Source organism: Rutilus rutilus (assembly GCF_951802725.1).
Source record: "Rutilus rutilus genome assembly, chromosome: 19".
Classification (NCBI taxonomy): Eukaryota; Metazoa; Chordata; class Actinopteri; order Cypriniformes; family Leuciscidae; genus Rutilus; species Rutilus rutilus.
Window position 1 is genome coordinate 2,837,368 of NC_140232.1, and position 17,902 is coordinate 2,855,269.

Below are 17,902 nucleotides of genomic sequence, written 5' to 3' on the forward strand. Positions count from 1 at the left end.
GTCTCGATCCCTCTTCAGGGAACTAGGGTTACATAAGTAACCGAGACGTTTGCTTTCAAGGGCCGAAACGCTATGGAAACACTAATACCCACGTCGCCATAAGAGCAAATCTTGTGACAAATCTTGTCCGTGTGAAGTCAGATTCGGATGAAAACACCTGCACCCCTGAAGTGGAGCTGAAGTCAAGATCGTTGAACCTCACGAATGTGTGCCTGCCGCATCACAAACATCTTGTAGGGAAACTCCTGACAATAAAGCTTTAGAAGCAGCCATACTCCTAGTCGAGTGAGTTCGTACAGCCAAAGGTGAAAGCTGACCAACCGACTCATAAGCAAGTAAGATAGCCTCAACCACCCACTTGCTCATCCTCTGCTTAGATGCAGGACACCCCTTCCTGGGTGACCCAAAACAAACAAACAGCTGTTCAGATTTCCTCCACAGGGCAGCTCTGTGGACATAAACATCTAGGGCCCTAACAGGGCAGAGCAGATTTAGTTTCTCTTGGTCTGACGTCAGAAAAGGAGGAGGACAGAAAGCCTCCAGTACTATTGGTCTAACAATATTAGTAGGGACCTTTGGAACATAGCCTGGCCTAGGATGAAGGAAGGACTTTACCATGCCAGGCGAGAATTCCAGGCACGAGGGAGAAACCGAGAGTGCTTGAATGTCTCCAATTCTTTTGAGAGACGAAATAGCAAGAAGAAGGTTTTTAGAGTAAGGTATTTCTCAGAAACTTCTTCAATGGGCTCGAACGGAGCTAGGGAGAGGCCTTCCAATACAATGGCCAAGTCCCATGTCGGCACCATTATGCAGACTGCTGGGCTCAGCCTCAAAGTGCCAAGAAGCAAACGTGTTATTAATGGGTATCTCCCCAGGGAAACTCCACTCAAAGGGACATGGTAAGCAGCTAGTGCCGCCACGTACACCTTCAGTGTGGAAGGGGATAACCCTGCGGAGAAGTGCTCCTGCAGGAACTCTAGCACTGCACCCACCGGGCAGTTAACCGGGTCCAACTGGTGCTCTCAAGTTCTTCCATAGGAGCTCCATCACCTCGGGGTGGAGTCTCCATTCCCCGGGCCTCTGTCCCTGCCTCGACAGGATGTCTGACCCCTGATTTAGCTTCCCCTGGGCCCACAGGAGGATCTGGCGGGCCAGCTTGTATAAGGGGCGCGATCGCAGGCCCCCCTGATGATTTATGTAAGAGACCACCAATGTGTTGTCTGACCGAACAAGCACATGATGGCCCTCTCAGGTCTGGGAGGAAGTGTTTCAGAGCCTTGAACACCGCCAACATTTCTAGACAATTTATATGCTACGATAGATGATGGTCCTGCCACAGACCTCGGGATGGGTGACTGTCATTAGCGTGACCCGACGACAAGGAGCTCCCAGCACGGGCCCTTGGGACAGGAACCAAGGTTCTTTCCACATGACTAAAGCATGAAGGCATCGCCGCGTGACCTTGATCATGCGGAGCAGGTTTCCCCTCGGGGACAACCCCTTGGTCCTGAGCCACCACTGCAACGGTCTCATGTACAACAGGCTGCAAGGTATAACATTGGACGCAGCTGCCATCAGACCTAAAAGTCTCTGAAACTGCTTTACAGTGAGCGGCTGGCCTAGCTTCACTTGTTTCATGGCTGAGAGAATCGAAGCAATACGACCAGGAGACAGGTGTGCCTGCATCGTCGTCGAATCCCATACCACACCCAGAAAAGTGGTCCTCTATAGTGGAGATATCACACTTTTGTTGGTATTCAACCTCAGCCCCAACTTTTTGATGTGAGCCAGAACGACATCTCAATGCTGAACCGCCTGATTCTCCGATTGAGCTAGAATCAACCAATCGTCGCAGCGGAGCCAGAGCTGCGTCCATACACTTCGTGAATGTACGGGGTGACAAGGCTAGGCCGAACAGAAAAACACGAGATTAGTAAGCTTTGCCCCCGAAAGTAAACCTCAGGAACTTCCCGTGTTGTGGAAGGATGGAAACATGGAAGTACGCGTCCTTTAGATCTATCGTGACAAACCAGTCCTCGGATCTGATTTGTGACACGATCTGCTTGAGAGTGAGCATTTTGAATTTGAGCTTTCTCTACTGAGCGATTTAACAGGCGCAGATCTAAAATTGGACGCAATCCCCCATCCTTCTTTGGGGCAATGAAGTACCTGCTTGTAATACCCAGACTCCCTTCTGGGAGGAGGAACTCGTTCTATAGCCTCCTTTTGCAGAAGAGCTTTTACCTCTAGTTCCATTACCAGAGCCTGCTGGGGGCCCACCACTGTGGGCAGGACCCCTCTGAATCGTGGTGGACGAGACCTGAACTGAACAGCGTAACTGTTTTCGATCGTCTGCGAGACCCACTAAGATATATTTGGAAGACTTTTCCACTCTGCCAGAAAATCTACTTCGGGTACCAGTCTCTCGAGACTGGCCTCTAGAGTATTTCGAGCAGCAGACACAGTGCCCTGTAACGGCGCACCGGCAGGGAACAACTGCTCTAGGCCCCTCCTCGGAGGGAGCAAGCGCCCCTCGGAAAAATGATCGCTGGGACCCTCTACGCCCCGGCATAAAGGCGAGGTTGGCAGAACGGCCCCTTGAGGGCACTGAGAGAGAACAGGCACCATACTCAGGTGAACTCAGTTTTCTCTCGGTGCGGACTACCCTTAGAAGCCTGACGCGAGTGGCGTCAGGACTTCCTCTTAGACAAAGCCTTCTTCGCAGCAATAACAGTCCTCAGATCCGGTTTGCCCTTGGAGGACTTCGCCTGAGAGCGCCGCGCCACATCCCATTCTTTTTGTGGGGGAGTGCGTGACGCAACACTCTGTTTTTGCTGCGCCCGGTGTGAGGAGCTGGTCGACAGCCGGGACTGCTCCCGCCCAGCAGTCCAAAAGACATGAACGCGGAGTGGTAGGAATTTCTGGAACGCCGCCCCCTGCTTTCTTTTTATTCTTGAAACCTATCGATGACAGTATTTACTGAGTCACCGAATAGGCCAGCAGGGGAAAGCGGGGCGTCCAGAAGGAAGATTTTTCTCTTTCTTTCATTCCTGAGATGTCTCTCCTTGGCCACCAGGGCTGCCATAGAACAGCCCACTGACTTTGGCATCTCCTTGGTGGCACAGAGAGATAAATCTGCTGCCTGACGTAATTCGCAAATCACATCAGTGCTGACCTACTCACTCTCGCTCATGTCTTTCAATAGGTAAGCCTGGTATGCCTGCAGAATGGATATTGTGTGCAAGCACGCCACGGCCTGACCTGCCACCGAATAAGCTTAACCCACCAAAGCCGAAGTGTTTCTGAGTGGCTTGGAAGGTAATGTCGGTGCTTTAAAGGACGATGCTGACTCGGGAGAGAGATGGCTTGCAAGCGTCTCTTCAGCCCTGGGCCTCGCTCCATAGCCGTGCTGTCTCTAGACCCAAGTATATTGGAATATGTAGATGTCTGGGCCTGTCTCAAACCCCTCTGTTAGATCCATTTGCGAACGCAAACCTTAAAATACGTTCCAAGGTGCAAGCCTTGAAAAATTTTGTTAAAGGAGTCATAACTTAGTATTACATTGGATACCTACTGCTGTATTATAGTCTTTCAGGCCCTTCTAAAAAAGAAAAGTGGAAAAAAAATAAACACAGACCTACTTTTACCCTTATTTCTGAAGGCATTATTGTCTCGCGAGATCAATGCGATGTTTTGGCTGTCGTGGACGCTCTATATGGCTCTGCACGCCAGTTGAAAGGGTTGTTGGGACAGCGTCATTAAAAATGAATTTCATCCACTGGTCCCTGATAGTTTCGTCCGATTTTGGGAGATAAAACACATTTACATGTTTTTTATGGCAATCAACCACAGAGCAAGTCCGGTGTGCACTCGGTTTCTCCATCTTTCTCGACTGAACTGAATATGAGGGGGAGAGGGGAAGGGGGGCTTCCTGCTGCGGTGTCCATATATGGTATATCCTACTACCTCATGACGTCAAGAGGGAGCTGAAATCAAAATCTCGTATTTGAGTGCGCGTGCACGCGCGCTGGTTTATTTACTCTGAGGTAAACAAACGCTTCACTTTTAAATATCGGCTTCCCGGCCAGTGTATAATCGTTAGTCGATCATAACATACATTGATTCTCGTGGAAAAGTGAAAATTGCAGGTTATGACTCCTTTTAAAAAAAAAAAAAACATTTTTTGTTATTCATCACATAAAACAAAATGTGTTACAACAATTAAAACAGAACCTCCTATTGGCAAGCACTTAACTACAGTTTTTTTTTTTCAACTGCTTACACACAAAATCCTTACTTGTCACACAATTTCTGAAACCTGACACTCAAACACCAGAAACACACACCAAATCTGTAAAACCATACACTAATTCTCGGCCTTCGACTCAGTTTCATAAAACACTTTTTGCAAAATACAACACACAATTATCTATCTAACACACAAAAATCTAACAGGAAGTGTCTTGATTTTCTTTTTCAAACACAACCTATCAAAATACCACACTAATTCATCAGAGCCTCACACACACACTCCTCACACACACTCACACACACTCCTCACATGTGCAAACACTCATTGCTTTACTGAACACCAACCAATCATGGCTTTAGAATAGGCCTATAAATAGGCCAAAGGTCAAGTTATAGGTTTTTCGGACTGTGCAATTCTGTATTCACAACCACAAATGCTTACAGTAAAAAAAATATATATATATTTGGTTTCAATCTTGCTTTCGTGTTTATCGTGAATTTTTCAACATCTCTCAGCCAAATACTTTCAATCTTGTACAGAAATGTACATAGAAGCTCATGAAAGAAGAGCTTTAACTTTTGAATAACTGTGTGTGTATATGATATATCCAAAAATATAATATTATGGCAAAGGTGTTTGCAACGTAAGACACATGATTGCTTTTGAGATGTGTTTGTGATATTTTGAATGCAGTGCTTCATTTTGCAAGAGATGTGAGGCGTTTTGCATTTTGTGTGTGCAATTCTTGGATCTGTGTGTAAAGGTTTGAAAAAAAAGAGGCAACATTTTGAAAATGTGTGTATTAAGCAGTTTAAAAAAAAAAAAATGTTTTGTTTTGTAATCTTGCTTACTTTTTTAAATGCAAGTAAGAGAAACAAATAAGTTTAATGCCAGAGTCTGGCAAAGACAATATGTGACCCCTCTGAAAGCTGAATAAATAAGCTTTCCATTGATGTGTGGTTTGTTAGGATAGGACAATATTTGGCCGAGATACAACTATTGAAAATCTGGAATCTGAGGGTGCAAAAAAATCGAAAATCACCTTTAAAGTTGTCCATTTATGTTTACGATTTTATATACAGTATATATGTAAGGTAGGAAATTTACAAAATATCTTCATGGAACATGATCTTTACTTAATATCCTAATGATTTTTGGCATAAAAGAAAAATCGATCATTCTGACCCATACAATGTATTGTTGGCTATTGCCACAGATATACCCGTGCGACTCGTGACTGGTTTTGTGATCCAGGGTCACATATAGTCGTCAGTAATTACAGCATGATGTGAAGGCATCTGATCATCTGAGCTGTCTCTCACCGTGTGACTTTAAAGATCCTGAGGAGTCGAACGCAGCGAAACACAGAGATGCCGAGCGGAGACATGATCTCAAACTCCACGAGGATCGTCTCCACAATGCCTCCGCAAACCACGAAGCAGTCGAAGCGGTTGAAGAGCGACACGAAGTATGCCTGAAGCCCCAGACTGTACATCTTTATCAGCATCTCACATGTGAACAGGGCTAACAACACCTTGTTCGCCACATCTGCAGACAAACACATCACAACACAACAAGCGGTCAGTTCATTGTTGTCAGTAATCAAACTTTACTCAGTTTTGTTCTGACAAACAAAGGTGTGTACAGCAGTGGTGTTCTGATATGGGGAGTAAAAGTCATCAGTTTTATGTTTAATGCTTATTTTAATGTAAATTCATGTTACACTTACACCTAATGTGACACATTTTTCAAAGATAATAAACAAACATCACTTACACTATCAAGAAAACAGTTAATAGTTGTAAGCATTTTTACATTTATTCCAAAATAATAACTATATGAGCATGTATATTTTATTTGTTAATATTCAACTTACATTCAACTATATATCAGTTTATACAATGGTCTGTATAAATACTCAATTCTGAATGGCAAGAAGATGTGCATTAAAATCGTTTAATGCACAAGTAGTTCCAGTCAGTTTAATCACTGTTCTATATTAATGTGCATGCGCTGCTTTCATTGAAATGCGCGCACACACACACACACACACACACACATGCCTCCATGTTGTGCATTAAAAGCTCTGTAAACACTGCAAGTGTAATGATGGTCACAGACAAGAAGATTAACCTTTAATTTACCTAACTGATTGCTCACTAAAAAAACATAATCTAATCATTTCAAGTTTGATTATGACATGACAAAGAGGTAATATCTATGTGGATGAGTTATTTACCTACTTTTACCACCATAAACACAATTATTTTTTAATTCAGACTGATTTGTGGATACAAGCCTCTCCTTACGTGACCTGAGGTCTGTTAAAACTCAATGACTGCTGTAACTTTAACCGCAGGACAGTGTGACTTTAGAAAAATCTTAACACTTTACAATAAGTTTCATTAGTTAACATTAGTTAATGTATTAACTAACATGAACTAATCATGAGTAATACATTTGTTACTGTATTAGTTAATCTTTGTTAACGTTAGGTAATAAAAATACAGCTGTTCATTGTTTGTTCATGTTAGTTCACAGTGCATTAACTAATTCAACCTTTGATTTTAATAATGTATTAGTAAATGTTAAAATTAATATTAACTAAGATTAAAAAAATGCTGTAGAAGTATTATTCATTCTTAGTTCATTTTAACTAAGGTAGTTAACTAATGTAAACTACTGGAACCTTATTGTAAAGTGTTACCAAAAAAAATTTGTCATATTTCATAATATTTTTTTGGAGGAGTGTGTAAAGCAACATTGGTTTCAGTGAGTGTGTGTGTGTTCCTCACCCTGGACCTCTGTGAGCCAGTCGGCCTGGTTATAATGCTCGGATGATATCGTGAGTGTGTTGAGGAACACCAGCAGAATCACCAGCCAGTAGAAGACGGTGGATTTCACCACAGCTCGGCACTTTCTGCGACAAAACCTGTTCCAGCGACGCCAGCGGCTGCAGAGAAAACATGCGATCGACCAGTGAGTGAAACATCGAGCTGTGATTTAATGAGATGCAACGCCCATGAATGTGTTAATTTCAAACACAACATAAACAGCAAGCATCAAAGCCCAAAGAGCACATACACACCGACATGCAAAATGATGAGGTGAAATGACATCAATAAGACAACAGCAAACACACATGCTGACGTCAGCTCTGAACACACACTGAGCCACTGACCTGAACTTCGACTTTGACAATTTCTGACTGAAAAAAGTGAAAGAAATGGCATCACTTCATGCCACGCTACAAGCTGACGAAAAACTTCTGTGACAACTGGTTAATATTTCAATAAAGATACAAGAGCTGGGAGTTTGTGCATTGCAGATACATTAGAAAAACTTTGAGCTTCATGATTAGATGTAAAACTGGATCGCTTACCAGACGCGTCCACAGCAGAAGATTTTCTCGTTGTCTTCTGGGTTCTCCGTGTTCACAGATTCGTTCTCACTTATGGGGACACTTGCTGCAGAGACACAAGACATGCACACATGAGTACAAGAGAGCCTTTTACACTACTGTAATGCAGAGGGACTTACAAGCCATCTAACACTGGTAAGATTTGAGTTTACATCGTTTTAAATACAGACTTTTTTCATTTTTTTCATTGTCTCACTCAAACCTGGACGAATCGAGTGCTGGTCACAAATAACAAAGCTTATTGACAAGTTATCATCCAATGTAATGGCAAATAGGCTTTCCAACTAATGTAAATCAATATTTACATAGTACAATAGTAGTGGATTTATCTCTTTCACACGTGTCCTGCAAAATCACATCTACATCCTGCAACGGAGCAACAACCAGGTCTTCACCTTAACCGGAATGGGACAGGGACAAGACAAGTAATGTCTAAATAAGGCAGCATCCATTTAATAAATCAAATCATATACAGTACATTGAATATATTGTTGTTATTATTATTGCATACTGTTTTATATTAGTGCAAAGAAAATTCTTTTTGTTGCCATTTACACTTGTGTAATAGTATCTATCGCCATTTGCACTTACTGATAAAGAACACCTGGACACAATTAAAAGTGTAAATAGCAGGAAACAGTGAGCGGAGACCAAACACATGAAGGGCATGTCACAATCAAATATGTGTGCAACATCCTGTGTACTGAAATGTCTTTAAGTTTTTTAAGGTAACATAAGCCGTGTTTCCATTAGGCTACCCTTCAAATTGCGCGAATTGAAAATATGCCCAATGGAAACACGGCAATTTTGCAAAAACTCCCATATAAAGCAAACAAAGTGTTTTTTGAGGTGAGGTGGTCTTTCAGGCAACTCGAAAAAGGAATATATCTTTGCGCTGGATGAGATATACATAAACATCCGTGACATCCGTCGCCATGATCTTTGGAACGACTTATCGTGAGAGGAAACATTTTCTAAAAAAGGACTAAAAACACTTTAGTCGCATTACATCATTTCGCAATAGTTTTTTATCGACATTTAGAAAATATCGCAAAAGTTTTGTGCAAATCTGTAATGGAAATGCGGCTATAGATGTAGGCCTATCCTTGTCTGCCAATGATATCCAGAATCCTGTGATTGTGTGCGATTCGTTTAACAAGTTTCACACATTTTTTCCAAAAGACTCTAAAAGAGTTAATGGTAGAGTAGAGGTTCGACATGTCATCCGCTAGTCAGGAAATAAAAATCATATGAATGAATCATAGAGACAAGGGAATATTCACATATACCTCATACCTTACAGATATCATAATGCCCTATTAATCTCAGCCTAAATGTAGATTGTAGCTTATTTAACGAAAATCCCTAAATGCAATCATTTTGAGTCACACTTGGTGTCGTAATAACAAAAAATACACCATAAATGTTGCTCGAGGTCTTTGGGATTTGATCTTGGCATGACCTGTCCACCTTATTTTTGTCACTTGGACATTTGCGACTTAATTGTGTGAGCCGTCCGGTGTCATTCACTTCCAGTTATCTGACCAAACCAGTCCGTTATGCTGCTCGATATTTACACAGTAGTTTGTAATGCAAATAGTTTTACCATTTACTGCACTTTATTCTTCAAGATTTTTACCAATAGCAGTAAATGATTCAGAAATCTTGCATATTCAAAGAAAATAACTTTACGCAGTGCAAACTAAGGTGGATAGGTTATAAATGCTGAAAATGGTTGATTGTGACAAAAAATGGTGTATATATATATATATATATATATATATATATATATATGAAAGGTACAAGTTTGATGAAGCATGCAAAGATGCAAAAGGTGAGAAACAAGAAATGTAACTACATTTAATGTGAATAGACTAACTAACAAATACAGTTAAACAACAAACACAAAACTTACAGGGTAATTTGTGCTTTGTCTCTTACCACTATATTCAATGCATTGTTGTTTTCATTGAATATGTTGTTATGCATATGTCAGTCACACTCAAACACAGACACAGACACACACACACACACACAGTGTACACAGACACAGATTTACCCTGAGTCTCAGTGGACTGACTGAACCAGCCCGAGTTTCCCTCGCTCTTCCCGTGGGACAGATCGCCCAGCGTCACCCCTTCAGTTCACATGCATTCAAACAGAGAACAGCTATGAGCATCTACGGCACAAACACACAGCAGCACTACAGACAGACAGACAGACAGACAGACAGACAGAAGAGAGAGAAACAGGAGGGACACAGAAAGTGCTGGTGCGGTTCTGAAGCGTAATAAAGCAAAGCTAAAGAGAAAACTACAATCACACCTTCACTACTCAGCAGAGCTACAAATACATTCACTAATGCACAGTGCATAATAAATGCATAATGCATAATAAATTTGGGTGGTAGATTTTCCATTATGGGGTTTTTGATCCATCAGTAAAACTCTTTTTAGATTTAACAAGCATATTTAGATGCGTGCGTTCGGCCTTAAAGCGACAGAAGCCTAATAAACCTGATGCTGTCCGTCATTAATGCTATTTAAGAGGAAGTCTTTCAATGCTCAATCTTAAAATAAAAACAGCACACAGGTCGACTGCTTGAATGAACACATACAGGTGCTGTGAGTCCTCGTCTTGTGTTTTGCGTCAGCCAAATTCCTGATAAAATTCAAGTTTCAGCTTTGTCCAAGCCTAAAATTCATTACTGTGTCCCACAATCCACTTACTGACTCATACTGTGTTTGGACTGAACTAAACTAGCATAGCTCACACAACACAGGGCTGGTTTTGATGGGTGGATGCATAAACTGAACGCTTAAATCTGACAAACGTGGAATTGTTGTCAACATTATCGATTTGATTCCAGTATGATCTTTGGATAGAAAATGACCGTGTGCGTTTTAAACAGATAAAAAAAACGAGTCGTGTCTGACGTACGGTTGCGTTTGGCCTCCTGATCTCCCTCTTCATCATTATCAGGGTCGATGTCCTCAGCTTGTGTGATCCAATCCAGATATCCCTTCAGATCCTCTTCAAGCTGCTGTTTCTCACGCAGTTTCTGGAAATCTCCACGAGCCTTGGCCTTCTCGCGCTCCTTAGAGAACTCGCTGCGGTGGACACACACAGACAAACTCATGCCATTTTTAAAGGCGTATCTATGACAATGGGAAGTACAGAAACTGATTGTGGACAGCATTTTATAAAAGAACTCACCCACTGAGAACTCCCAGTACTAGATTGAGGACAAAGAAGGAGCCGAAAATGACCAGACTGACAAAATAGACCCAAGGCAACTCAAAACCCATGGCGTCATTCATCTGAAACACACAACATCTCTCACATTAACTCACGTTATCAAATCCGGCAACAAAACTGGCCAATTCTGTCTGAGTTTCCTATTATGATACTGCTAATCATATACACTGAAACCTAATCTAAATTAACTGTTTTTATTCAAGTAAAAATATTATTTAATAATATTGCTGAATCAACCTAAATACATTGATTTATTCCAACAAAATTGGTAATTGTTACCAAAATTGGTTTTAAAATAAAGAAAAAAGAAAATGATGGCTTAAATGAAGTAAAAAATAGCTCTTTAAGTTAACAATAGCAGGTTACTACTTTTTGCAGGCTATCAAAGAAGATGTGAGAAGTGAATTAAACTGAATATTCACGATAAAGACATACAGGTAGCACTTTACAGTAAGGTTGAATACATTAACATCAGTTCAGTTAACAATGAACAGTAGCATATTTACACAGTACTAAAGTTGCTAAAATTAACATGTACTTTATACATACAGCTTTATTTGTAAAGTGTTACTGACATAATTGTATATAATGAACTTCCACTGGCCAGCAAATGGACTTTTAAAGTAAATAAAAAAAAATATATATATATATATATATTTTTTTTTTTTTTTTTTGCATTATTTAGAGCACTAAAAATAAGTAGCTAAAGCAACATTTAAGTATTGATTATGATTTGTATGAAAATCATATTTGTGTCATGTCTGTCAGTTATTTGCGAACTATTTGCGCCCTGTGGTAAAGGACAAACTGTTTAAGCCCATTGTATGAAAGTCTTGATTGTGGACATTGTGGTTCATCAGCGCTGTGAGACGCCAGTCCAGCTGCGAATGGGGTTCTGGCCATCTTTTACAAGTACTCAGTACTTACAAGTACAACTTTTACAAGAATATTATTTTCTTAGGATATCTGTACTTTTATTCAAGTATACTTGATTTGTGTTTCTTCTCCACCACTAATAAACAGAGGCTGAGGTTTTCCTGAGGTCTCAATTTTGCCCGTCTTCTGTCTGCAGTCTTAGAGGGTCAATCTCATTAGCATCTATTGAGCTCTGTGTGTGTGTGTGTGTGTGTGTGTCATGGAAAAGCGCTTAGAGCGGAAGTGGACACGACCTGCAGGAAAGAGGAACGTCAGGAGCCACGTTTCCATTACAGATTTACGCAAAACTTTTGCGATATTTTCTAAACGTCGATAAAAAACTATTGTGACATGACAGCATTTCCTTTAACTGAATGTTATGCGACTAAAACATCATTTTTTCCTCTCACTATAAGTCGTTCCAAAAATCATGGCAACAGATGTTGGTAGGTTTACGTATATCTCAGCCGCCGCACTAGCCATTATTATCAATGGAAGGAGATATAGACGTGTTTTCACAGCATTAATGTCAATGTCTATCCTGAGAGCGGCTCATATGAGTGTTTCTCACTCCTTCTGCTTCAAGATCTTGAGAAATTGTGGCATTTCTTTGTTGTTAATAATCCAGTATTCCTGTGATACTTTTGTCTTTTCTGAGTTTAATAAAGAACTCTGTCCAAACATATCGCGTCATCTTTAAAGACTGATCGACTGTTACGCAAATGCACCTGTAAAAGCACAAAAACTGTTTGCATTGCAGTTTTGCTAAATATTACTTTTTCGAATTGCCTGTAAAACCTCCTCATGTGAGCAAAGTTTTGTTTTTGCGATATATGGGAGTTTTTGCAAAATGTACGTGTTTCCATTGGGCGTATTTTCAATTCTCAATTTCAATTTGCGCAATTTGAAGGGTAATGGAAACACTATCAGCTAGTGATATACTACTATTGCTTGAATTCAGTGCAAGTCTCACCCAGTACAGCACATCCGTCCAGCCCTCCATGGTGATACACTGGAACACAGTCAACATGGCAAACAAGAAGTTATCAAAGTTCGTGATGCCGTTGTTGGGCCCATGCCAGCCGTCCCGACACACGGTGCCATTGACAGGGCAGTGACGCCCATGACCTGAAAGAGAACAGGGAGCAGGATCCTCTTCTGCTAATGTACCTGTGTGGAGAGAAACATGAGGCTCATTCTCAGGAAAAGGTGCCATTTTTACTGTGTGTATGAACATACTAGTCAGGATATCTTTATAGGGATAGTTCACCCAAAAATGAAAATTAGCCCATGATTTACTCTCCCTCAAGTCATCCTAGTTGTATATGACATTCTTCTTTCAGACGAATACAATCAGAGTTATATTAAAAAATGTCCTGGCTCTAATGGCAGTGAATGGCCGTTTCTGTTTTGAAGTCCATAAAAGTGCATCTATCCATCATAAAAGTGCATCTATCCATCATAAAAGTGCATCTATCCATCATAAAGTCCATCATAAAAGTGCATCTATCCATCATAAAAGTGCATCTATCCATCATAAAAGTACATCTATCCATCATAAAAGTGCATCTATCCATCATAAAAGTGCATCTATCCATCATAAAGTCCATCATAAAAGTGCATCTATCCATCATAAAAGTGCATCTATCCAACATAAAAGTACATCTATCCATCACAAAAGTGCATCTATCCACCATAAAAGTGCATCTATCCATCATAAAAGTGCATCTATCCATGATAAAAGTGTATCTATCCATCATAAAAGTGCATCTATCCATGATAAAAGTGCATCTATCCATCATAATCTATCCATCATAAAAGTGCATCTATCCATGATAAAAGTGCATCTACCCATCTATCCATCACTTTTATCATGAATAGATGCACTTTTATGATGGATAGATACACTTTTATCATGGATAGATGCACTTTTATGATGGATAGATGCACTTTTGTGATGGATAGATGTACTTTTATGATGGATAGATGCAGTTTTATGATGGATAGATTATGATGGATAGATGCACTTTTATCATGGATAGATGCAGTTTTATGCACTTCAAAACAGAAACGGCCATTCACTCCCATTATAAAGCTTGGAAGAACCAGGACATTTTTTTAATATAACTCTGATTGTATTCGTCTGAAAGAAGAATGTCATACACACCTAGGATGGCTTGAGGGAGAGTAAATCATTGGCTAATTTTCATTTTTGGGTGAACTATCCCTTTAAGATAACATTATGATGTGTGTACTCCAAAATACATTTTAGAAAGAGAGCTTTTATCATTTGTAAATAATCGAATGAATGTGAGAACACACTGACGCGAGCCGTTTAGATAGCAGGTTGAGTGCATCTTCCCAATGAACAGCTCCAGACCGATGATGGCGTAGATGATGATGACGAAGAGTACGAGCAGAGCGATGTGAAGCAGAGGAACCATGGCTTTAATTATGGAGTTCAGCACCACCTGTAAGCCTACACACACACACACACAAAACCCTTATGAAAAAAAGTGTGCTTAATTTTGCACTGGTAGTGTACTTCAAATCTTCTAATCTAAATTAGAAGATTTGATTAGTATATTTGCATCTAAAATGTATAAAATTAATGAAATAAAAGGCCACTTAAGTGTACTTTTACAACATTTATTTGCCATCATAGAGGTCATGAAACTGTCCTAAATGTTCAATTTCATGTTTCTTAACACACTTAAGTACACTTTTAAAAAGTGCACTTTGTAATAATGTCAAATTAAAAGTTTCACCTAAAAGTACATTTTAATCATTATGTTTTAATAATCTTTTGTCATGCTTAAAAGTACACTTTTTATGTGTTGATTAACATATTAAATCAGATAAAGCACTTGATTATAATTAACTGTAGTGTATTTGATATTACATTTATATAGTGTATAAAGTATATTTAAGTACATGACATGTGCATTTTAGTTTACCATAAATGCTTGTCAGTACATTCGACAATACACTTTAACCATATTTCAGTGACATTAGAAGTAATTATGAAAATACATATGAAGATAAAAGTCCTACTTAAGTTTAAATAATTGCATTTAATATAAATTTTAAACTATAATACAGTTTCATTTCATTGTAACTATCATGTAATTAAAAGTCCCAAAACATTATATTTAGTTCGCATTCAAGTATTTACTTTGAAAATATATGAATTTTTTAAAAGTGTGCTAAAGTGTACTTCTTTTTAATAGGGATGCACGAGCAGCTGAGAGTGTTATTATCAGCATGTTATTAGGCTGTTCTGTCAGTGAATGCTGGGTAAAGATGTGGACGCACTTGGTACTCCTGAGACCAGACGAAGGGGCCGCAGAACTCTGAACGCTCGTAAAGCCTTGACATCGAAGCCGCCCGGCTTTCCACCTGTCTGCCCGCTGACATCTCGATCTTTGGTTATCAGCTCCAGCACAACACTGAAGAGACTATGAACACACACACACACACACACACACACTCATCAGTCTTAATGAACAATTTTCTTATGAACAATTCATCAGTCTTAAGGAACAATTTTCACTCAGAAATTGCTAATAAATTTCACAAGTAATTACAAAGAAATGGCAAGTAACACATTGAATTAAACTTGAAGTAGAAAACAGAAATATTATTTTCTCCAATCTTAAAAAAATGTTTTTTTACAGTGTGCTTAGTATTGCAGATCACGTCAGTAGTGGTTTTGCTGAAATAACAATTACGATAATTAGTGCTTCCTTTGACTCGGACCTCAGACCTTATTTACTACAAATGTATTTTCTCCTAGCTAGTGTTACTGCTGAATACAACTGCATGAACAGTGTAACATGGAGAACGTCACAGGTAACGAAAGTAACTATGGTTCCCTGAGAAAGGGGAAAGAGACACTGCATCTTGGATTGACGCTATGTGGAACACCATCAGCGTGACCAGTGTCTGAAGCACGTGAGAAAACACGCCAAATTTATTGCCCGAGACAGTCAATGACATCATTAGCGGAGCGCTCGTGAGTATAAGAGGGTGCTTGTAATATACGTCATCAATTTACGTCACATACATTTACATCAATATATGTCTTTTGTCTGAAGGAGACACGCAGACAGGCCAAAGGCATGGCAACGAGAAGCAGTGTCTTGTTCCCCTTCTCAGGGAACCATGGTTACAGATGTAACCTGAGACGCTCCTTTTCAAAGTGGAACTTCAACACTGCATCTTGGATTGACACTATGGGGAACAAATACCCACCACTCTAGCTGTGAATTTGCACAAATATAATGGGCATAACATAAGTCAGAGTCAGAGTGTCAATCAAGGGTGCATTCCCAAAGACTCACATAGACTGTCTAGTGGTACCACTCCCTAAGCCACTATCTTCCAATAATTTAAGATATCCATGCTTCTATGGTCTTATAACAAGTGAAGTCCTGGCCTCAACAACCCTCCTTTGAAGGAGTATTCGCCAAAGGGAGAGTATTTTCAATTATGACCTTGGATATTACCACTACTTCCAGGGGGAGAATGCAACCCAAATACGAGAAACATATATGCTAAAGATTCTCGTCATCAAACTCAACCCCTCAGGGAGATGCAGGAGAGCTCCCGCTCTACATACCTAGCCCAGAACAATTGGGGGAGAGTGCTCTCTCCCTGCTTGTATTTCTCCAGGATCCAGCAAGACTTCTATTACTCATCTAAAGAAAGAGTGCAGAATAACAAGGATGAATACTTATCAGGCAAGCTACCTCTAATTGTTAGGTTCCTAACATGGATCAACTAGAGCTTCAAAGGGCATCAAAGGACCCTACTTTAAGACCCAAGATAGTTGGGGAGGGAATAAACACCTTACTCAACCCTAAGGTCCTAAAGAGCATCATACCAAAGAGAGCCTACAAGGCGCTAAAACCTCAGCAGCTGCAAACATTGATGTTGCTGCTCCTCCAAGTGGGAGTCTTAGGCACAGCTCAACCTCAAGGAAAATTAAACCTACTTAAAGACCCAAGAATACTGTGGGAAGCAGCTCGAACCCTGCTTTAGGTAAAACACTCATCAAGGACATGTTATAACCAGTGGTTAGTTAGTTTTTTTTTTTACTAGCGCTAGCAATAGTAAGTGACAGATAACAAGGAGGGATGCCCCCTAGTCAAACTTCCTCAACTTGTTAGCATTGTCTATTTCTGTTTTATGTTCAACATGAGTCAAATAGAGAGGCCTTAAAAAACACACCCATCCAAAAGGGAGCATACACCCCTACTTAAAGACCCAATAGTAGTTGTAGAAGGAAGCAAACTAAATAGAGGGGATATATAATGTCCTACAATACTCAGTTTACCCTGCTTCAAACCTAAGGTGGGTACCCGATCAAAGGGGACCAAAGACCCTACTTCATAATCCAACAATCGTTGGAGAGGGAGATAAACTAAACAGAGGGATCCAATTTCCCACTACTTTAGCTCACTTTGCCCAACCCTGTGGGGTAGAAGTAGTATCCCACCAGAGGGGAGCAACCCTTCTCCACAACAACATAGCTGGGAAGGGGAACAATTAAACAGAGGGATAAAACTGTCCCAACCTAGCTTCAATTATCCTGCCCTACCCTAAGGGGTATCAAAGCAGCTAACCAAAGGGAGCCTAGGTCACTTAAGGCTATAGACCTTGGAGCCGCTGCTTCACAAAGGGGAAACCTAATACTAAGATAAGTATGATGAAAGCAACAAGAGCAGGATTTTGTCCAGACTTCTTGTTACTTTAGTTCCAACACCAGAAGTGTTTCCTTACTTAAATACCAAAATTTATTTGGGGAAGGAATTGAAAAATGCTTAACCATCAAGAAATGTGACCCTGTCAGAAGGCGGTTTGCAAATATGTACAAAACTTGCCAATTGCATCATCGGTCCATCCTCATAGCCTGTTGTAAGCACTTTGGCACAACCAAAGTTGTGCATCTACAGCTACATCTTGTGCCCCCACACCCTTCTCGGTGTTACTTCTTGTTACTGCTCCTCAGCAATCAGATCTTCCTTACTGAACCGCTTCCAATTAATTACCTC

The 17,902-nt window shown here is 40.3% G+C and overlaps 1 protein-coding gene across 1 annotated transcript in view; it reads right to left on the minus strand.

Moving 5' to 3' along the window:
- cacna1db (calcium channel, voltage-dependent, L type, alpha 1D subunit, b) overlaps nucleotides 1–17,902 on the minus strand; it is a 102,231-nt gene that overhangs the window by 56,782 nt on the left and 27,547 nt on the right. Inside the window, exons 5-14 of the mRNA XM_084389806.1 lie at nucleotides 15,162–15,304; nucleotides 14,173–14,325; nucleotides 12,820–13,016; nucleotides 10,890–10,993; nucleotides 10,614–10,783; nucleotides 9,733–9,810; nucleotides 7,635–7,719; nucleotides 7,434–7,460; nucleotides 7,048–7,205; nucleotides 5,575–5,800 (exon numbers count right to left, since the gene is read on the minus strand). Of these exons, the coding sequence (XP_084245932.1) occupies nucleotides 5,575–5,800; nucleotides 7,048–7,205; nucleotides 7,434–7,460; nucleotides 7,635–7,719; nucleotides 9,733–9,810; nucleotides 10,614–10,783; nucleotides 10,890–10,993; nucleotides 12,820–13,016; nucleotides 14,173–14,325; nucleotides 15,162–15,304 (1,341 nt within the window). The remainder of the gene's footprint in view (nucleotides 1–5,574; nucleotides 5,801–7,047; nucleotides 7,206–7,433; nucleotides 7,461–7,634; nucleotides 7,720–9,732; nucleotides 9,811–10,613; nucleotides 10,784–10,889; nucleotides 10,994–12,819; nucleotides 13,017–14,172; nucleotides 14,326–15,161; nucleotides 15,305–17,902) is intronic.